We start from the raw sequence: 22769 nt of genomic DNA, 5'->3' as shown, positions 1-22769 counted from the left end.
GAAACTTAAAGGTCATTCTGTTCCATTTATTCAATCGATCTGATTCGGTGTCTTAGACGGCAAAAAACAAAGCCATGATCCCTGACCTCAAGAATCTTTTCTTAGCTTTAGGTAATCTGATGCCTAAGAACTCTTTGGATAGCATGAGAACTCTGGGCTAGCTTTATAGCTGCGTGACCTTGAGGACATCGTCTGAACGTTCTTACATCTTTGATGTAAATGTAATGACATTTGTTTCATAGACTATCATAAGGGTTAGGTGATATTGTATATGTAAATTTCTGTGCCCAGCACATGGGGAAATAAAAGGTACACTATTAATTAGCCATTGAAATACCGTCAAAACTAAGTCCTACTTGACCCTTCAAGAACAAATATTCACTCCTACCTCTCTGTTCCTTTTCTGCACCCTGTTCAGACATCTATTGTAAATTTAATAGTTTAAAATACCAAAGCTTAAGCTGTGTGCCTGCATCTAGCCCTGACTTTCCCACCTTATTCACCAGTCTCAGCCTGATACATTTATATTTAGTAACACATACAAAGCCCCTCGTATTCCCTTATGCAGAACAAGATGTTTCACAGTCCTGGGCTTTTCTTTATTCTTTTTTTCATCTACACAGAGCATCATTCCCCCCTCTTGGGGGAGGGAAGTAACCAATATTGCTCTGGCTTCTTTGTCAAGTTTAAGGAGCCAGAAAGCTTTCTGGACTGCATTATCAGGTTAAATACTTCCTCTAAGATCTATATGCAGTGCTAAGATCTCACGGTAGAAATGGAGAGAAAGGAAGAGACACACACGCACATACACACACACGCACAGACATGTGTATGCACACACGAGCACTCACGCACAGACATGTGTATGCACACACAAGCACACACGCACACACATACACACACATACGAGCACACACACCCCTGTGGGTGCCCGTGGGCCACTCACATCCTGCAGAGTTTGTTTACTAGTTGAATGTGTCAAGAGAAGGGGATAGAATTGCATAGAAAAACTAGCAGGAGCAATGAACATGTTCTAGGCACTGAGGGTGTGCATGATAAGGCCCATGCTACCCTCAGGAGCTCTCTGACATATGGAGAAGCTTACCCTTCTACAAAATGCCAACAAAGCCTAAGAAATATTAGGGGAAGAATGCATAGTAGGACACAGGAGGAGCCCTAGAGAGAATCAGGGAGGACTCCCTACAAGAACCTGCCCTCAAGCTAAGTGTAAGTTGGCAGTTTTGCCCACTTACCTGGATGGGGCTCACACTGAGGTATCAGACCTGAGTTCAAATCTTGCATCTACTGCCTACTACGCTCAGAAAGAGGGCCAGGGATATAGCTCAGGACTAAAGCATATGCGTTGCATACATGAGACCTAGGGACAGAAAAGGAAGGAAGGAAGGAAGGAAGGAAGGAAGGAAGGAAGGAAGGAAGGAAGGAAGGAAGGAAGGAAGGAAGGAAGGAAGGAAGGAAGGAAGGAAGGAAGGTGAGGGAGGAAGGAAGGAGAGGGAGGAAAGAAAGAAGGGAGGGAGGAAAGGAAGGGAGGGAGGGAGGAAAGGAAGGGAGGGAGGGTGGAAATTAATTCTAGTACCCACTTTCCAGGGCTGAACGGGGTACCAAGTCATCTTAATAGGTACTTGACTCAGTATTTTGACTGAAATATTTAGTATTAGTCTAATCTATTTCTTCTGAAATTTCGGATGTCCATGTATGATACTGTTTATTCATTAAGCCAAAAACCTAAGTGCCATCTTTAAGGTCTTTCCGTCTTTGAGTGACTCCCCAGCTCCAACTCCTAGCACCGACTAAAGTCTCTCAAAGTAATCATCCTCTTACCTGTACCATTTCCCTCAATAGTCTCCCTACCTCCTACCGTTGTTCCTCTAGTTCATTTCCATTCTGTTTCCCAAAGGATCCTTCAAAACAAAACAAGGTCCAGAAATCTCCTGCTCCACCCCCACCCCACCCCTAAGATTCTTTCTGGATACACCTCTATGTGCTCCACACCCTGTGCTAAGCTGTCAGTTCTTCCCAACACTCTTCACTATACACATCTGCACATGTCTTTACCCAAGTTAGCCCATTTGCCTGAAACAAATGCTCTCCCTCTCTACCTTTGCTGTAAAACTCAAATTCATTCTGCAAGACCCAGTTTAAAAGGCTGCACTTAGAGAAATCTTGCTTAGACTCCTGGCTGCCAGAGACAGCTTTCCTGGTCTCCTGTGCCCCTCTGGGAGAGCAGGCATCCCCTTTGCAGTCAAAATTTCTGCTCATATGCCAGCTGAGGAGATGCCAAGGGGCAGAGCCCAGTCCTGCAGCCAGCATTGCTACACAGATCGCAGTGCCAGAGGGGAGGCCTCTACATCAGCCCTGTGGGAACATTTTAGACATCACCTCTGCAGCAGAATGGAGACACTTACTGATGCATTCAGACAGTTTCAACACCCACTCCCACACCTCATGATCCCAGAATGCCTTGACCAGTTTGTGGGAAAGACCTAGGCCATAAAAAGTCACTAACAGGCTATTTCCAGGCTTTTTATCTTAGGCAAGTCCTTTAACCCCTCCAAAGACTCCACCTTCTTGTCTCTAAAATGGGGTGACAGCACTGACTTCATAGAACTGCCCTGAGCACCTTCTAGTCTATACCTCACCCAGGTCACAATTTTAGAGATGACAATGAAATGTCAGAGGGAAAAGTGATCCCTCTAAGCCTCACTTGACAAATATACAGAAAATAGACAAGGGAGCATTTCCTGTAATCACTTGGAATGCGTGGGGTGGGACATTTTCCCCAGATGTACTCAGGGGGGAACATCTAGCAGTGCTGGAGGAACCATACATGGTGACGGGATTTGAACTGGGGTCACTAGACTGGCAGCTGCAGCTTTAACCTTTAGACCAGGTCTCCAAACCCTGAAATGCCGGTTTAAAACTCATTCAAGAGCAGTCTGCCCACTGCATCTTGGACAGAGTGCATGATTAATTTGGGATCTGCTCCAAGATGATTCACTTTGGAAAATGTATTGCATGGGGATTGTGTGTGTGTGTGTGTGTATGTATGTGTGACTTGCCTTCCCATCAGTCTCCTATATGTGCCCATAAGTATATGATTTCTTATTTTTCAATTAGTCTTCTTGCTAGCCTGCAAAATCTCTGTTCATGACACTATGCTATTCAAAACTCTACATATAGTCTCAGGAACCAGGCCCACTCTCCACCAATCGACCCCACAGCCCAGCAAAATCCACGCTCCTTCTGCCAAAGCCTTTCTCTTCCATACCTTTGCTCAGCCATTTCCTTTCCTGGGAACATTCTTCCCAGCTCAAGGCTTTCTTCATTGGCTAATCCCTAGTCATCTCTCTGACATTTATGCCTCCCTTGTAAATGCTTGCTTACTTATCAGTTTTTCCCAGAAGACCATAAGTTCCACAAGGGCAGAAATGACACGTGTCCAGAGCTATCTCCCCAACGCTGGGCATACCAGCAGCAGTTCCTGATAAATGTTTCCTGAATGATGAATGAGAAGAGTCGGTTAGTCTGGTGCGACCCAGCAAAGCTGCAGCTTCTTGGAACTGCTTTTTCCTGGCCTGGAATGATACCTCAGCTCAGCCCCACAACAGTTCCAGGAGCACAAAGGCACCGCACTGCCTGAGGGTGGCTCCCAAGCCCTTTTCTGGATCAGACAGTCACAGATCTGGGCCTGCCACCTGGCCCAGTGACTCCACAGGCTCACTTTAATCCTCCTAACTCTCAGCATTCTGGTACCGCACAGGAAGAGCCACATTGAGGCAAAGTGCTTGGCCCCCGCCTGACCTGGCCAGAATCCCGTGTTACCCTTCACTACCAGGAGGACTCCAACGAGTGGTCTCTGCAATTTGCTGCGGCTAGGGACAGACAAGCCCAGTGGGAAGACCATCCTCAGAAGGAGGGCGAGGCCCTGGTAACTGGTAGCTGGCAACTGGCCTGGGGGTGGAGATGGCAGGGTTCTGAGCACTGGGAGGTAGAGGACCAGATTGGGCAGGAGAGTAAACGTGGAAACCCTCCTCCGGTGACCCACATCCCCACCTGGACGGGCCCAGGTTCCTCTGCGGTCACCAAACGCTCCTCCTGCCCGCCCTCTCCCACACACACAAGCTTCCGGAGAGAGCAGCAGGCCGAGTGCAGTTCTGCCGTTTTATTTTTCCTGGGATACTCAAGGGGGTGTGGGAACAGCCACAGGTGTGGTGAGGGGAAGCCCCCATCTCCCCTCCCCAGCAGCTGGGAGAAGGGAGAGGCCCAGGTGCCCTGGTCCTGGGTTGGTCCAGCCACTGTGGTCCCTGGGCCCGGTGGGCTGAGGGCTGAGGATGGAGCCCCTGGGAGGGGGGAGGGGGCGGACTCCGAGGCGGGGTTCGGGATTCTTCATAAAAAGCCACGAAGCTTGATCCCCACGAAGCCCAGCCCCGCGGGGTGGGGGGTACGCAGAGCCCAGATGGGGGACCCGGCCCGGCCTGGCCCGTGGTGGTGGTGGTGGTGGTGGTGGTGGTGTCGGTGGTGGTGGAGGGGAGAGTAATGGCAGAGATGGTGCCCAGGGGGGAGGAGGTGGGGACGAAGCGTCGGACCAGGCGGGAGGGGGTCCGGGTGGGGGCGCGGGGCGCAGAGGCACGGCCCCCAGCCCGGCCCGGGCGCCTTGGCGCGGATGTCAGGGCGGTAAAAACCCCGCGCGGGTGTGCGGGCAGGAGGAGCCGGGCGCGCGGTGCCGGCGGGCGGGCGGGCGGGCGCACGGGGCGGCCCGCGTTCACAGTGACCTCGACGCTGGGTGTACAGTACGGGTAGAAAACCGCGGGCCGGGCCCCGGGCCGGGCGGGCCGCCCGCTCACAGCCTGGTCTGGGCCTCGGGGATGTAGATCTCGATGCTGTCGGCGCTCTCCGTGGCCGAGCTGTGGCGGAAGGAGGCGGCGCGCTTGGCCGCCAGGAGCCGCTTGCGCGCTTCCTGCCGCTGCCGGTCCACCGAGTCCAGGGAGCGCTCCTTCACCGGCACGCCCCGGCCCCGCGAGGGCTTCTTTGGTATCGGCGGAGGCACCTTCTTCTCCTCCTGCGGGCACAGGGCGGGCGCTGAGTGCGGGGAGGCGCCCGGCCCGGACCCCCGGCACCGACAGGGCCCGACCCTCCCGGCTCACCCTCGTCGGCCCCAGCGCCCGCTGGAGACGCCGCTCTGCACCTGGCTCGGGCCAAGGCTTCAACCCAGGCGGGCTCCCGCGCCCCCGCCCCGCCCGCCAGGGACAGGGGTGTGCCTCCCCACCGGCTCCCGCGCCCCCACCCCCAAAAGGGACAAGGATGCCCCCACTCCTCTCAAAAGGGACCGGGGTGCGCCTCCCCACCGGCTCTTGCGTCCCTACCCCCAAAAGGGACAGGGGTGCGCCTCCTCACAGGCTCCTGGGATCTGGGACAGGGTGCCCGTCCCCACCTGCTCCTGGGTCTTACCAGGAACAAGGTCTAGGAGGATGAGGGCTAGAGGCCACCCAGTGCCCAGCAGAGTGCCCAGCTCCTGCTGGGCAGTCTGCCCTTCTGGGATTCTAGCTCTGCCCCCTTAAATGCTGGCTGCTCTGGAGGGGGCTGCAGTCTTGCCAGATCTGGCAGCAAAGGTACGGGGATGGCGACCCAGACTTCATATGGAAGGAAATGGTCAAGGAGGTCCCTGCTCCCCATGAGTCCTTCTCCTCCTCCCCTCGCCCCCGCACCACGGGGAAGGGCATTCCCCCACTCTGGCCTGCTGGCCTGGACCTCAGCACACCTTCGGCTCCAGGAGTTTCCAGCTGTTGGCCTTGAGTTGCTGTAGCTCCAGGAACTTGAGGGTCACATCCTCAATGGAGAGCTGCAGGAGGTCCCAGAAACCCGCCAGGTCCTGGAAGGTGGGCACGGGGAACGCAGTGGGGTCCTGCAGGGTGGGGCAGCAGAGACACAGCAGTGAGAGAGAGCCCCGGCCCAGCCTCACTGCCCAGAACTCAACCCTCCACAGCCAGAGAGCCCAGGCCTCTCTGCCACTCGGGCATCAACACCCAACCTCCCGCTCGGGCAGCCTCACACCCGGGGCTCAGACTCACCATGCTCTGCTGACACAGCCGGAAGAACTGCTGGACCTTCTGGGACAGGAGAAGCTGGGTGCTGCCCACGGCGCTGCGAATCTTCTCGAGGACTGGACAGCAGGGGAACCGTGGAGTCAGCCCTGCCTAAACCGCCCCCCCACACCCCCTATACCCTGCCCCCCGACTCTGGAAAGCGCTTGTCCATGTTTCCCCTGACACTGATTTCCAGTTTCTGATGGAGAGTGGCCCTGCCTGGCCCGGCGGCCTTAGCTACACCCCAAACCAACCACCCCGACCCACAGACAACCGTCCCTCACCCCGAGTCACTCTTGGGGTGGATTAAAAAAGACACATTTCCCAGGGGTAGCTTCCTCCTTGTCTCAACGCATAAGGGGAGCACAGGCACGACACTGCCTCGCCTCCACCCCACACTGGACTCATCTCCCACAGAACCGCCCCAGAAGTGAGCTGACGCCCTGCACGGCCTCCCCCTCTGCCCTCACACCCCGGTTCCCACCCTGGGCATCCCTCCTGCAACTGAGACAGGACCAAGTCCCCCTGGCCTTGCCCCCCCCCCGCCACTGTCTCTCTCCCCTGGCCGGGCCCCTCACTCACTCTCCTCGGGCAGCTCGTAGTCCTCCGCCTCACGCTCCATCTGCTGGCACCAGTGCTCCAGCTTCTCCACCTCCGCCCTCAGCATCTTGATGAACCACTCGCCGTCCCGGGGGCAGGGGGACGTGCGGCCTGAGTCGGGGAGGCTGCGGGAGCCGCGCTCCATCCAGGAGTCCCGGCGGCCGGAGCCCGGGCCCGGGGTGGGGGCAGCGGCGGGGCCGGACGACCCATTGCTGGCCGGCGGCTCGTACGGCAGTGGGTAGCCCTCACGGTAGGCCCACTGGCCCTGCGTGTGGACTGTGCGGAAGACTGAGTAGGTGGGGGCCCGGGGCCCGGGCTGGGGCTCAGAGGCATGCCTCTGGAAGGAGCGTCCAAACTGCAGGGCCTTGTCTTCTGTGGCCACAGTGGCCAGGCCGGCCAGGCCCTCCAGCTCCAGGTCCGCCTGCACACCGGCCGTCACACTGTTGGAACGCTTGAACCGCGCCCGCCTGGCAAGAGAAGGGACTGTCATCTTTGCCCGCCCCCCCCCCCCCCGCCTCAGCTCAGGCCAAAGGAGGAGGAATGGAAAGGGGAACCGACACGGTAATGGACATTTACCTGAAAATTCAACTGTCATAACAGGTACGTTCTGTTCTGTTATATACCTCTTACCTCCACATAAGCGTGATACCCAAAATATGAAGCTGCCAGAACTACAAGCATAGACTGATCAGAATGGACACAGGCCAAAGAGAACACCCCTTGCAGAAGCTGGGATGGGAGGCAGGGAGGGTCAGTGAAGTCACAGGGGCTCCAGGGTCTCAGGTATTTGATTATTTTTTTCCTTTTGGGTCACACCCGGCGTTGCACAGGGGTCACTCCTGGCTCACGCACTCAGGAATTACTCCTGGCGGTGCTCGGGGGACCATATGGAATGTTGGGATTCGAACCCGGGTTGGCCTCGTGCAAGGCAAACACCCTACCCGCTGTGCTATCACTCCAGCCTGTCTCCGGCATTTGAATACAGAAGTCCCAATGAAATAGAAGTGTTTCAGAATAAGCAGCAGCATATTTTTGCCGTTTACTTCGGCTGTACAGATACGTCCTCAGCGCGATGGGTCAATTAAGGCCAGAACAACCCACGAATACCTGCCTACAAAGTAGCAGAGTCTGGGTTTGAGCCCCGGACTCAAACCATCCTGGAGTTATGGGGGGGCAGGGAGGCGGCCACAGCTGGGAGGGCCTCTCCAGGGAGCCCCGCCCTCAGCCTAGCCAGCCAGTTCCATGACGTGGAATTAAGTGGGCAGGAATGGCCAAGGCCTGGAAATGTCTTTGAATTAATAAGATGCAAATTCTACACAAAACAGAAAGTCACTTGACCTTGTACACCGTTCCTGACTTCAGAATAGGGGCTCTTCTCCGTGAAGAAGCCAGTGGGGCCCTGAGGTGCCCTGGGGGGAGGTCACAGGATACTTGAAGGAGGTGAGCAAGGAAATGGAGAGCAGTGGGGAGGTAAAAGGAAGACGGGAGTCTAAATTCAAATAACTTATGTAGAAGAAAGGCCCACATGGTCTCAACTAGCTACACCCCTCTGACGCAGAAGAGGAACTTGGGAGCCAGCTCACGAGGCACCTTGAGCTTCCCAGGAGTCTCTTCCAGCCCCCACAACTTCAGCCTTCCCCTTGCTGCCCAGGCCTTCTCTCTCTGTCTGCCTTGCCTGCCTGCTTCCCTCCAGCTGGCGGGCTGCCTGCTGGGAGCCTGTTGCCATAGAAACCAGACCCAGAAGGATGCGGCAGGACCCAAGAACGAGGGATGCACTCATGTGCAGTCTCCAGTGAGCCCTCAGGCCCAGCCCCCCACCCAGAGAGAGCAAAGGCGAGAACACAGCCGCAATGCCTCTGCCTGGTCATCTTGGCATCTCCACCTTGGCATCGGTGCTGCCCAGACCACTCAATCAGCCCCCTTTTGGGTACTTCAGTCTCTGCTCAATACAGCACAAAATTAAAGCCGTGACCTAAAAGTCAGACCTGAGTTCTAATATTGGCTTTGCTGCTATGTGCTTAGGGGAAGTCCCCCAACTTCCAGCCAGGCTATATAATGTATATTTTATACATGACTATATCACATGAACACACACGCACTCTATAAAATGGTACAAACTCACCACTGACGTCCAAGGTAGCCCCTCTCCCTAAAACTTATTGTGCATATTTTAAAATAGGGATCAACGTTGTGACCCTGATCCCCAGGACGGCAGTTGTCTTCCCGGAACTGAGCTCTGTCCAATCCATTCCCCTGAGTTCCCCACCGCCAACAAGATCAAGTTCAAGCTCCTATGCAAACACAGACCCCTGGGTGCAGCCTCTTTATCACCCGCATTTCCCTATGGGGAGAATATTTGCAGCCCTGATGCTAAGCCTTGGAGCATGCTCTTTTCCCTGCCTAATTCCTTCTTCTCCTCCTCCTCCTTCTCCTCCTCTTCCTCTTCTCCATTCGTTCCCTTCTCAAGTGCCCGCTTCCTCTGCCAACCACCTGACTGTCACCAGCTGGCAGTCTTGCCCCCAGAGAGATTCCCCCGTTCGTTCATTGTCCTCCATCTCCGGTAAGAGTCCTGAGTGTGTAACTGAACTGGAAGGATGCACTCTGACCCCCTTGGGTTTCAGTGAGCCTGTGGTTCCTTTAAGCTCCAGGGGTTGCAAACCACGCAAACAAAGGTGGGGCCTGACCCAATAAATCCATGGTGGAGGATCCATCTGCCCTGCCTCCAGCCCCCAAGGAAACATGCCTTTTCTGACTTTGCACTTGCACACTCCATCTTGACGGAAACAGACCGAGCAGTCTGCAGCAGCAGCCTAAGTGGCCCAGGCTTCATGGTTCCCGAGTGAGCGAGTCCTCACATGCCGACTTCAAGAGAAGCCAAGGAAGTTGAGGAGCTTAGGGGATTCCTGGGAGCGCAGTCCTCAGCAACACTCCCAGCCAGGGACCAGGGCTCTGCACAGCGCAAGTCCAAGTCAGTCATCCTGGCACCAGTGGCATCTCAAACCAGTGGACCAGAGACAAGATCCCTCAAAAACAGAGCAATGGAACAAGGAACCAAAGGCGGAACCTGGGCATTTCCGGTCCCACCAGAGACAACCTAGCTCTGAAGTATCTGAGCTTAGAGAGAAAGAAGCAGAAAATCAGGGCACAGTCACCTAAGGCAGGGGACAGATGGGCCTTGAGGCGGAGTGATGAGCCAACATGGCACATGCAGCCACCTAAGAATGGAAAGCACCCACTCATCCTGAGGCCACTGGCAACGGGGAAGTCTGTGATGACAATTGGGGGGCCTCAGAAACAGCATATGCTTTGCATACAGAAAGCCCAGGTCTGATCCCCAGCACTTCTTAGTCTCCCAAACACCATCAACTCCTGAGCACAGAGCTGGGAGAAATTCCCTGGGCACTGCCAGAGTGCCTCCCATCCCCCAAATTAAAAAGAGTTGGGGTATCAGGACGGACAGATGGCAAGGGTTTTCTGGAAGTAGGGGAAACCAGGCAAGACAAAGAGCTCTGCTGAGAAGAGAAAGGAGGAGACAGTGAACCTTTAAGGGAGAGATATGTTAATTGTCAATTATATTTCTATAAAACGGGGGGAGGAAGGCAAGATATTTGCATATGATGGTGTGAGCATGTATGCCCCAAAGGGAGAGGACCTGTGAAGTGTGTGGGGGGCGGGGGTAATAATAGGGACTGTCTGAAGGGGCCTATGCTCTGATTCCCAGAAATCTGCCAGTGTGTTACCCTTCAGGGCAAAGGGACTCCCCAGACCCAACCCCTAGAAAGGAGCCTGAGCTGACAGGCACCTAAATCCTCTAAGTGGGCCCAGTTTTCTCACAAGGCCCTTCTTAGGAAAGGAGGCAGGACTAGGGGAGAGGGAGGCGTGACGAGATCAGACCGCCCTGTGCTGTGCTGGCTTGAAAGACAAGTGGGCGACAAGCCCAGGCAAGCGGATAATCTCTACAAACTGGAAAAGGGGACAAAGTGGATTCTTTCCAGATTTTCCAGAAGGGATCACTCCTGCCAGCATCTTATTTTTAGTGCTCTGAAACCCAGTTCAGACTTATGACCTCTAGAAATGTCAAATAATAAATATGTATCATCTGATGTCTCTAAGTTAGTGGTAATTTATTACAGTACCAGGAAATTAACATAACCCGTAAAGATAAATGGATTGAGGAGAGAGAACAGGGAGGCAGTCGGCCAAGGACCAGTGAGAAGAGGAATAAATAATAACATCCTCTGAGCGCTTCGTTTTGTGCTAAGTTCTTTTTTGTGAAATATATTCATGCTTCGCCCTCACATACCCCTTGACAGGGGTATTAGGCTTACAGATGAGCACCTTGAGGCTTAGAAAGACAAAGTGACATCTTAAAGTCAGAAAATGATCAAATTAGTGAGATGAAACCTCAGAGGCCACTTCTCAGCCTTGTCACTCGGCTGGCCCCTGGGACTGTGGGAGGGGCTGGCATCCGTCAGGAGGACAGGACAGGCATCCCTGAGGAGGCTGGTGCAGGAGGCAGGGAAGGAGACCCTCGCAAGACAGGGGCTGGCTCTGAAGCAGCAGGCTGTCCTGCCGGATGACTCCCACCCTGAATCTGGTGACAAGTCTGATTCTGAATCTGGTGGCAAGTCAGAAGTGGGGTGGTGGCAGGAGTGAGGAGGCACTGTTTGGGGGGGGGGATGCCGTCGAGCAGAATGGGCTCTGAATCTAGACTGCTGGGGTCCAAAACCCAGCCTGCAGCAGGAGTCTCATTCTCCTCCAGTCCAGATGAAAATGATCCTCGTCCCGCTCATGGGATTGTTATGAGTTAATGGATAGAAAGGACTTAGAGCAGCACCTGGCCTGCCCATTGTGAATGGAGAGCCGGGAGGCTTTGTAACTCTCCCTCAAAAGAAAGGAAGCGAAACAAATACAATCATGGCAATGTAGCACAGAGAACCCAGCCAGGGCATTGTAGTCATTAATTATTATGATTGCTGTTGATCATTTCCATCTGTTCTCCCACAGCACTCTGAATAAGACCTCTTTTATACTCCATATCACATTGTATTGTGAGCCATTTGCATATCTGTCTCCCTTACTAAATAGGGCAGTTCCTCATATAAATTTTGGTTAAGTGGTTGGTTAGCAAAAAAGGGAAAATGGGTGGGAGTAACCACGAACCAGGCCACAGCATTCATTCTCCTTTTTTCCCCTTAGTAATAGGATCCCCCAATTCTAAAGCTAAACACATAATCACTTGGAATAAAGTTACCAATCTTTCTTGCAGTTAAGTGGGCTGATATAATCGAGTTCAAGTTCACAGGATAAAAGCAGAAGTGATATGTGTGACTTCCACATAATATTCTTAGAAGGAAAATGTGCCTTTCTTTGTTCTGCCCTCCTCCCTACTAACTGGAATGTAGGTTTGATGGCTGGACCTCAAGCAGCCCTTTTGTAACAAAGAGTGAAAGCCAAGTGATGGAGGATAAGGAGTCAAGGGCCTAATGCTGAAACACGTACCAGAACTTAACTGGACTTCTAAGCAAGAGAGAAAACAACTCCTATCATCTCTAAGTTACTCATTTGGGGAGTTCTTATCACTCTGTTATCAGATAAAATTCGGTGTGACTAGGATTAGTTTTCAGACTACTGAAGATCAGGACTTGTGCCCTGATTTGGTTCTGGATTTGGCAGTGCTGACAGAAGTCTTCAGCAGCAGCTGTAACCACAGAACAAAACTGGCTTTGGTTATAATTACCACCAATTCCTAACAATGCCTCTCACAGGATTTCCGCCCTGTGCCTGTCACCAGGTCGAGGACGCCTCCTCCTCCTCTCCAGTTCTTCAGGGCAAGGATGATCACAGTCCTAGAAACTTTGGAAACTGTTATCACGGTTACTTTAGGGAGACATTTCTACCGTGACTCTCTAAGGGATAACACAGAAGACACTGGGAAGAAATCGGCTAATCCTGAGAGACACAATGTCCAAGGAAATGTTGAACATCCAGGAGTTGTCAAGATGTTTTGCCGGAGTATCTGGCAGCAAGCTGGCAGAGGCGGGAGGCGTGGGGGCAGGAAAGGGGGAGAGCAGTGACATTGCAGCTGTGTGCCACCATTGCACTAGCTCCCTCTCTGACAAAGTGTCAGAGAGTGTCAATCATCATGGGATCCCAGCATTCAGCACCCCCCGCCCCCCCACCCCCGCCTGGGCACTGTGAGAACAAGAGTGAGCGAGAGCTGAAGTGGGGGTGGGGAGCGGGAGAGACTCAGACTCAAAGTTGCAGGCTGGGGAATGCAGGCAGTGACCCACAGGGGCTGGTGGTCAGTCTGCAACTCAGTGCATCTGCAGGACTGTTCCTGGAACAGAACCTCACGAGGATGGAAGCTTCCTTTCCAGGGCTCAAGGGGACCCCCATCCCTTACCCCATTCACATACAAATGCTATTTCCAAAGCCAGAAACAAAGGAAAAGTGGGGGCCTTCCTGCACAAAGGTCTCCGCTGAGCCTGCTTGGACACAACTGGACATACACAAGGTTACTGTGAACACAGGACTCCCAGTTAAATTCTGACTTCAGGCAAATAACGGGTCATTTTTTGGGTAATATGTCTCAGAAAATATTTGGGAACTGTATCATTGTATCACTGTCATCCCGTTGTTCATTGATTTGCTTGAGCAGGTGCCAGTAACATCTCCATTTGTCCTAGCCCTAAGATTTTAGCAGCCTCTCTTTACTCATTCTTCCTAACGGTGCCGCACTGGAGGCTCTTTCAGGGTCAGGGGAATGAGATACGTCATTGTTACTGTTTTTGGCATATCGAATATGCCACGGGGAGCTTGACAGGCTCTGCCATGTGGGCAGGATACTCTTGGTAGCTTGCCGGGTTCTCTGAGAGGGAGAACTAGACTAGAAGAGGTTGCGTGGCGGGAGCTTCATTTTATAGTCTCTGGATCTTGGCCGTTGATGAGATTACATCACGCTGGGGGAAGTTTGTGGGTGTGACTGCCAAGCTACTGGAAAATGGGGGATGTGGGTGGAACAGGCCCAGTCCTGATCCGAGCAGCCTTGGAGATCTCAGCCCCGGGTCCCGCACACCTGGGTTCCTCTACCAGTTTCTTCATGCATGAGGCTCATCTGAGCATATGGAAAGTGGCCTTGAGCATGGCTGTGGCTGGGTTCTGGAGGTCTTCGGCTGCCAGGGCTCTGCTTGGAGTGGGGAGGGAAACTCAAACAGCCCCCCTCAGAGGGGCCCCGGTGAAGACAGCCAGACACGGGGGCAGGAGACTTTGGGAACTACTTATATTAAATATCTATTTAGTAAACTTGTATTTATCAAAGAAACAATTAGCACAAGTAGTTCCCAAGTATTTCTGATAAGCAAACTGAACCGGACATCCTGGTGGGTTTTGTTTTGTTTTTGCCAAATCTGGAGTTTAGGATCTGGTCTTAGTGAGGTGGGCTTGGAGGATCTTGAAGAGGATGGCACAAAGGGAATCCACATGGTTAGAGAAAGCTTGAGGCAAAAACCACAAGGCTTTCCTGTTTCTGCAAGGCCCCAGGAAGTCTTTTTGTATTCAGGTCATGTTACGCGTTCTTTTCTCCTGTCTCTGATGCCAGGGATCAAACCCAGGACCTCACTCATGTGCGCAAGGCAAGCGCTCTACACTGCATTGCATTTCCAGCCCCTGAAGTCTTCTTTCCATCATGGTGAGAGGCTGCTGGGAAGATGTGTGCCCCAGGGCATCCTAAGGAGGGTCCTGGGACTAGTCCTTCAATGTCCCCTCCTGTCGCAGGGCCGAAGCACGCACAGATCCTTCTGCCTAGTGTGCCTATCCCATTCCAAGTAGGTCATCATTCCACAGGGCTCAGGCCTCAGGACCTCACTAACTGTGACTCGGAGGAGCCAAGCCAGGTTCTCTAGGACGAATTCCCCCAGTGAGCGCACCTCTCCTCTGCACACCTGACCCAGGGGTGCTTGGCGTGGTGCTTGGCCATCACTGATGAGATTCCGGGACAGTGTTGCGGTGAGCCACCTGGCACACCTATCTGTGTCTGACCACCTTGGTATCCTCAGTACTCTGCACAATATTTGGCCAATAACAGGGACCCACCCATGGACAGATGAGTCTTGGAGGGGGCTGCTGTGGGGAGGGCACTGGATGGACAGCCTCTGCCAACCCTGTAGGTTTGTTTTGTTTTGTTTTGTTTGGGGGCAACAACCAGCAATGCTCAGGCATTACTCCTGGCTCTGTGCTCAGGGGACTATATGGGGTGTTGAGGATTGAACCTGGGTCAGCTACAAGCAAGGCAAGTGCCCTATCCAGGATACTGTCTCTCTGACACCCTCTCCGCCTGAGTAGATTTCTAAGCTTCATCAGCACTTTGCCCTGGGTAGATCCTTTGCAATGCTCCTGGAAAGATCTGCCCAGGACAAATTCCTCCACCAATAGGTTAGCAGAGAACACAATGAAAAGCAAAAAAAAGGATGGACCCTGGCTCCCTGGCAACTCTTAAAACTAAAGAGAGGGAGAGAGAGAAAGAGAGAGACACACTGATAGAGATAGAGATGGACGGAGACAGAGAGAGAGAGAGAGAGGACTGGAGACAGAAATAAGGACAAGCAAGTTCAAGAAAACGGGGAGGCAGGGGGTGTGGGGCAGTCCTGGAAGTGCGCCTGGAAAGGCTGCTGGTATTTGTGGCTCACTTTCATGTAGCAGTTGGGTCCTGGTGTGTGGTAAGTCAGCCTTTAAATGCCAGGGCCAGAGGGACAGAAAGGACGGCTGCAGGTTAAGGATGCCGTCAGCAGGCAAGCAAGGCAACCTGGCCAGAGCGATGTGCCAGATTTCTTCCCTACCCACCTGTCACCCCCTCTGGATTCCCAGCACCATCACCTGTCCCCAGCAATGCGATTCTTCCGACAATAAGCCCACACTGTCTCCCGCCCTCAGACCACCCCACCCGGACCTCTCAGAATGCCCAAGAGACTGTGAGACCTTTGCCTCTGCCTACCGGACCCCTCCCCACTTCACTCCGCACACTCCTCGCTTTGAGCTCCTTCTCTCTGTGTGCCGCCCTCAGCCGAATCCGCATGACAGATCCAGACAGTGGCTGGGACCAACTGAAGAAGCTTCTACCTGCCCCTAAATATAGAAATTCTGGATAATAATGAAAGGGGCTTTGGGCTCCATGCTGAGCTCGAAAACAGGAAAAGATTTTTTCAGGCATCAGAAACAGCCACAAAATTCAAAAGCTAAGTAGTGAAAGGGAACGTGAGGCCAAGCGAGTACTCTCGGGAGTACCAGACCCGACAGAGGTCACCTGGCCATGCTCAGGAGGGGGAGAGACCCCAGCCCTGCCCTGGGGCGCTGGAAGGACACCCCGCACCTCAAGCCACCAGCCAAGAAGCGTTGTTTCATTTACAGACTTGGACAAAAAAAAAAAAAGTCACGACATGACTCAGGGATATGGCCTGGAAGGAGATTCTGAGAAATGAGAACATTCAGGAGGCTTCGTGTGTGGGTGTGGGGCTGGAGTACTACTCGCAGGGAAATCCAGAAACTGCACACTGAGATGCTAACTCTCAACGGGCTGAAGCTTAAGGAGCACTTCAGCAGAAAGGAAATTGGACCCAGGAGGAAGAACTGGGCAGTAACAAGCCATAGTGAACACATAAATTGTTACAACGCGTTTGTAAATCTAAACTATTAAGCCATAAAAGATGTAACAACTGACTTAGCAGAATTTTTTTAAGGTGTATAGTCAAAATACCAGATAACTACAGCCTGGAAGACGGGAGGAGGGAGAAAAGGAGGAAGCAGGAGTGCTCCAAGGTCTGTTTTGTGGACCGTAGGAGAAAAAAGCAAGCTAATTTTAGACTTAATTATTAGGAAAATATGAAATGATGTCTACTGCTTACAAATTGGAGGAAAATCAGCACTGAAATAGAAACCTCCAAGCCAATGAAGGGAAAAAGAGAAAGAGTAAACTGGATCAGTTCAACAGAAGACAGAAAAGGAGGGGGAAAAGGAAAACAAACAAGAAGCATGTCAAGTGGGAAAAAAACTTGAAAGACCCTCCAAAGAAATCAATAATCAAGTTATGTATAAATGGATTACATCTGTCATCTAAATCTAGTTCCTTACTACTTACAAGCAACATAAGGATGTATTTAAAAACACAGGTACAGAGGCTGAGAGGGTAGGAAAACATACGTGGGAAAATTTACAAAGGAAAACAGCAGTAGCAAGAAAATCAGGAAAAACAGACTCCAAGGAGAGCAGCCTTAGTAACGATAAACCAAGTCTACTGGAAGATGAATGGGAAAACCCACCAAGAAGAGAGAATGATTATAAGCCTACTTACCTCTAAACAGCATATTCTCACACTAAGAGAAAATTTATAAAACTACCAAGGAAAATGATACAACACCAATCATGGTTGGGGCAATGCTTTTACTTATTTTGTTTGTTTTTATTTTGTCTCTGGTTTGGGGACCAGCTCTGTGCTCAGGGTCACTCCCCTTGGTGTTCAGGGGATCACACAGTCCCTAAGACAGAGCCGGGGTCAGTCAGGTGAAACACGAGAGCCTTCCTCCCTGTATGATCTCTCAGACACAGCAAGTATTTTGTGTGTGTGTGTATGTGTGTGTGTGTGTGTGTGTGTGTGTGTGTGGTTACACCCAGGAGTGCTTAGTACTACTCCTGGTTCTGTAGTCAGGATTGACCCCTGATGGTACCAAGAACTGAACCAGGGTTGGTTAGATGCAAGGCAAGTACTTTATTTTCTGTATTATGCTCTGGCTCCAGTTCAACATTTTTGGGGTTATTTGTTCTTATTCTCTGAGGGGGCACACTATGGTACTCGGAACTCTGTGTTCAGGAGTGACCCCAGTAGTTCTGGGGGAACTCAAACCAGGGTGGGCAGATGTAAAGCAAGTGCCCAAAGCCTTGGACTGTCTCTCTGGCTCCAGTCCAGCGTTCCTTATACACCTCTCTCAAAACTGATAAATCAAGCATTCAAAAACAATAAAAGATAAGCATTTGAAATATATCATTCTTAAATATGACTACATATAGTACATGTATCTTTGATGGAAGAAGCCTCCATAAATTCTAAGAATAAGTACCGGAAGTGATACTTATACAGAATGCATACTCTGACCATAATGTGACAAACTTAGAAATCAACTGTGAAAAAGTATTTCCCCTAAAAAATGTTGGGAACCAAAAAAAATTCTTCTAAATAGTTCACCAGTTAAAAAGGAAATTATGATGAAAGTTATCAATTACTCCGAACTAAATAATGAAACCACTGTGCCTTAAAACTTAGAAGATGAGGCTGGAGCGATAGTACAGCGGGTGGGGCGTTTGCCTTGTATGCAGCCGACCCAGATTCAACCCCGGCATCCCATATGGTCCCCCAAGCACCACCAGGAGCAATTCCTGAGCACAGATCCAGGAGTAACCCCTGAGCATTGCTGGGTATGACCCAAAAAACAAACAAACAAAAAGAAAACCAACAAAAACGTAAAACTTAGAAGATGCAGCTATAGTAGTACAATTAAGAGGAAACTTATAGCCTAAAAAAGGCAAGTTAGAAAATAATAAATGCTGTGTAGAAGGATGAAAATATGTATACATGTATGTAGACATATATATACACACATATATACATACATATATAGTAGAAGAAAGAAAATAACATGAAAGTAGGAGAAAGGAAACATTAAAGATAAAAGAGAAACAACAAAGATGCTTGCCAAAACCAAAATCTGCTTTTCAGAAGATAAAATATAATTCTAAAATATACTAAAGATGTGAAATATAAAACTTAGTCAAGACTGATCTAGAAAAGGCAGGAGGGATAGTCCAGGGTTAAGGCACTTGCCTTATAAGGAGCCAACCCTGGCTCAATCCTTGGCACCACTATAGTCCCCTAAACACCACCGGAGTGATCCTTGAGCACAGTCAGGAGTAAATCCTGAGCCCTGCTGAGTGTGGCCCAAACACCAAAAAAAGAAAAAAACTTAACAGTGGGCATAAGTATAATATTAGGAATAAAAAAGTGGCCATAACCTATAGATACAATAAAATTATACATCATAGTATTATAAAAATAATGCCATTTCAAACCAAAGGCCCCATGGTAATATTTTATTTCAAATTTTTTGAAAACCATCCAATTTGAGTGAAAAAATAAATCACTAAAATTGTCTCCGAAATAAAAATAAAAGTAAAATAGGTCAATAAATACTAAAAAAACTAAAGTCGTAGTACAAAAAGTTTCTCCCATCTCTAAATGGTATCAGGCCTAGATAGTTTCATAGGTAACCTTTATCAAAATATTAGGAATAGATCATTCCTATTTCATATAAACTGCTCCAAAGATCAGAAACACAGAGAATGCTCTGCAATTCACTTTAGGAGTTTGCAATAAATAATAATAAGAGAAGGGGGCCCAGGAAAAACCTGTAGTACCAGAAAGGTTATTCAAAGGACTGGACATGTGTTTTGCATGTAAGAGCTCTGGGTTCCATCTCTGATACCAGAAGGTCTCCTGAGCACTGAGCCAGGAGGAGCCCCAGAGCAGCACCAGGCGTAGCCCAAAACAGACAAAAAAATTGCAGGCCAATATAGCTTATAAAAAAAGATATTAAAATCTTAAAGCAATAGCTACTCAAAAATTTAGCACTGTATATAAAAATAATATAGCTAGACTAAGACAAAAACTGTCAGTGTTTGGAAAATTCAGTCTTCTCCCCATCACTGGGATGGTCAGCAACAGGCCCTGCTCACTGCACTACACTCCCCCACTGGAAAGACAACCCTCCACAGCCTCCCTGAATTCTAGATTCCACTGTGATGAGGTTTTCATCTACAGTGTGAGGCAGGTCAGAGTTTCTAAGCAGGAAGGGCTGCCTTCCTCCTTCTCTCTCCTTCTCTTCCTCCTGCTCGGAATGCAAAGGGCACAGCAGGAGCCTGCACTTCAGCTCCTTGGACATGAAATGACACCCAGGGACAGGGAACGCAGGAAGACAGAAGGAGTCCGGGAGCCTGACACTGCATGTCTCTTGCCTCTTTTTAAATGAGAGAGAAATGCACTAAAGGAGCCCTGTTACTCACAGCCAAACTTAATCCAAACTGATAATGGGATCAAGCAAGAGTTTCTGCCAGGAATAAAAGGGTCAACACGGAAAAATCTATTAATACAATACACTACATTACAGATGAAAAGGAGAAAATCTAACATCATTAAATTAGATTCTGAAAGAAGCAATTCAATAAAATTCCATTCTCATTTTCTATTTAAAAACACAACTTTGAAACTCGTAGTCAACTAGGAGTCAAAGGGAATTTCCATAACCTGATAAATAATGCCCATCAAAATCTATAGCAGGCTGGGCTGGGGACACAGTTCAGCGGCATGGCACGTGCCTTGCATATGTGAGGCCCGAGGTTCAATTCCCAGCATCACTAATAATAATAGTAATAATAATAATAATAATAATCTACAGCAAGCATCATCTTTCTTAGCCTGAGGCTTGAAAGGTCAGAAAGGCGACACAAGCATATACTCAGTGGAGAAATAAAAGTCCTCTTCAATGCATTATAACAAGAAAAAGAAACAAAAAGAATAGAGATTTAAAAGAAACATGCTGGCTTGAGGAAACTATCACTGACCATTTAGAAAATCCACCACAATTTTCGGAAAAACTGAGGCATAGTAAGAGAGAGAGCAGAAGGTCACTAAGTAAAATCAGTGTACCAAACTTCACAGTGTACCAAACTTCAGTGTTCCCAGTTAACGATCAGTGTATTATGAAATACAACAGAAAAAAAAGTCCAACTCCAATCTCCACAGTGCAAAGCTCATCACCTTTCTTGAGGGTCATGATAATATTCTGCGGGGCTGGAGCGATAGCACAGCGGGTAGGGCATTTGCCTTGCATGCGCCGACCTGGGTTCAATTCCCAGTATCCCATATGGTCCCCTGAGTGCATGAGCCAGGAGTAACCCCTGTGCATTGCCGGGTGTGATCCCCCCAAAAAAAAGAGAACAATCTGCTTACTAGCCTCCTCGTGTCCCCCATGGCCTCACTCACGCTCATTCTCCACTCAGCAACTAGTAACCTTCTGAAACACAAATTAGACTGAGTCACATTCCTTTCACCTTTTAATGTCTACTCATCAGATGTGATTAAACTCCAGCTCTTTATCATGACTGTGCTCAGCATGCATCTCTGCCTCTTCTCCAGTGCCCTCCTGACCCCGCCAGGCACGCCAGTCAACAGGAGCCTTTGTCTCACTTCTCCTGCCGGGCATCTTCACCAGCTCTCCCTTCCCTGGACACTTTCCCCCACTGTCCCCTGGGGGGCGCCAGTCATTCCTCAAGTCACAGTTGAATGTCACCAGTTAAACCTAAATAAGGTTCCTTCTCTCTCAGTTCCAGTTTTTCCCATTTGTGATCTACCCTAATACATAATACTATTATAAAGCGTCAGTCCACAGATTCCATATTCCTTGCCTCAATTTCCTTCTATATAATAACTTGCATGAGGGCAAGAGGCAAGTCTTTGGAGATGTGCTCAGGGTTTAACAGGAACTACACAGAACAGAGAGCTAGGAGGCATTTACTGAACAAATGAGCCAGGAGGAAATGCCAGAATTCAGTGACTTAGTGGGAGTCTCGGTAGCACATCTGCTGCACTACCCCAGGATTCAGACTAGATCAGAGAAATAGGGGTGGGGATACCCCAAGGATCTATGTGGATGAGAGATCAAGACTGTCTTGTGAGGGAGGAAGATGGGGCACAGGGATGGGCTGATGGTCCAGGGGTAGGACTGGGGACGGGGGAGAGGGGGGTCGGGAGGCCAAGTTCTGGGCACACACTGCCCCTGCCCTCCTTGACGCCTGACCCATCTCTCAAGAGCTCAAGTCCCAAACCTGAGGACCTGGATTTGCCACCTCAAGGGGCCACTTTGCTCTGAACACTGGGGAATGTTCAAATTTGGAGGATAGCAGCTACCTGGAGTGATGGGGCAATGAAGACACCTTTTTGTGTGTGTGTCACCCCATACAGAGGCACTGACAGTCTCAGGAGCATGAGTAGGTTGGGGAGCTAGAGTAGGACTGGAGGAAAACAGTCAAATCCCACAGGGATCCCAGGAAGATCTGGTTGGGCAGAGGCACAGATAATCCTCAGAGGTTCCCAGAGACCAGAGGAGGAAATTCAGGGCCGGTCTGAGGGCCCAACAATGGGAACAAGGCTTCAAAAGGGCCAGGTGCTGAGCGTCCAGCTTTGTTCCGCCAGCAGGTGTGTCCCCCGACAGCCCAGATCACCAGGCAACCCTTAGGGCCAGTCCCAGGCTGCTCCACACACACACACACACACACACACACACACACACACACACACACACACATATACACTGCAGGGTGTGAGCCCCACAAGATGACGGGCCCCTGGAGCCCTGCCTCGGGACCATCAGAGACAGGGCTTGCCACGGGACCTCGAGCACAGCGGGACGGTCTACCAGCACTCCCTCCCAGAGCTCGAGGTGCTGGTTTTCAGTTGGAAATTCGGGGTGTTTCTAATGCCAGAGCAGTGGCTGCTGGAAACTCTCCCATCTCAGGCACACTGCAGACGCAGGCATAACACAGGTACCCCCGACTGCTTAAACGCTTGTGCGCCAAGTGAGGAAGGGAGGTCTATCTGCCAGGAGCCCTGGGAGGCAATCTTTGTGTTTATGCGTTTCTTCTGGAACTCACACATTTGTGCTTCACAGGAAGTAATGAGGCCTTGGCAGAACCCTGTCATCCCCAGCACGGCCAACAGTTGGTGGTCGGCTCAGGATCCGCCCACCGCGCCGCCTTCCCCTAGCCCCCTGTGGGAATCTCGGGTTCACTCTGAGCTCCTGGGATAGCGTCAAGGAGAGGGACTTTGAAGGCTATGTCCACTCTGGAGCCATCTCTCTCAATAACCATGTGGCTGTCCTTTGGGCCAACTGCCCCATAAAAATGTCTTCGCCCGAGGGGAGGGCGGGCACGGACCAGAGCAAGTGAGGCCAACACAGCCTTCTCCTCTTC

At 50.7% G+C, this 22769-nt stretch overlaps 1 protein-coding gene across 2 annotated transcripts in view; it reads right to left on the bottom strand.

Annotated features, from left to right (window-relative positions):
- Positions 1 to 4160: 4160 nt before the first annotated feature.
- DLGAP3 (DLG associated protein 3) overlaps positions 4161 to 22769 on the bottom strand; it is a 64239-nt gene continuing 45630 nt past the window's right edge. For both annotated transcript variants that reach the window (XM_055137621.1, XM_055137623.1), the window contains exons 9-12: positions 6684 to 7168; positions 6087 to 6178; positions 5777 to 5920; positions 4161 to 5077 (exon numbers count right to left, since the gene is read on the bottom strand). In XM_055137621.1, the coding sequence (XP_054993596.1) occupies positions 4859 to 5077; positions 5777 to 5920; positions 6087 to 6178; positions 6684 to 7168 (940 nt within the window). In that variant the 3' untranslated portion in view covers positions 4161 to 4858. The remainder of the gene's footprint in view (positions 5078 to 5776; positions 5921 to 6086; positions 6179 to 6683; positions 7169 to 22769) is intronic.

This window comes from Sorex araneus, chromosome 5 (assembly GCF_027595985.1).
Source record: "Sorex araneus isolate mSorAra2 chromosome 5, mSorAra2.pri, whole genome shotgun sequence".
NCBI classification, from domain to species: domain Eukaryota; kingdom Metazoa; phylum Chordata; class Mammalia; order Eulipotyphla; family Soricidae; genus Sorex; species Sorex araneus.
The sequence above is the reverse complement of the archived record's forward strand: the minus strand, read 5'-3'. Positions and strand labels throughout refer to the sequence as shown.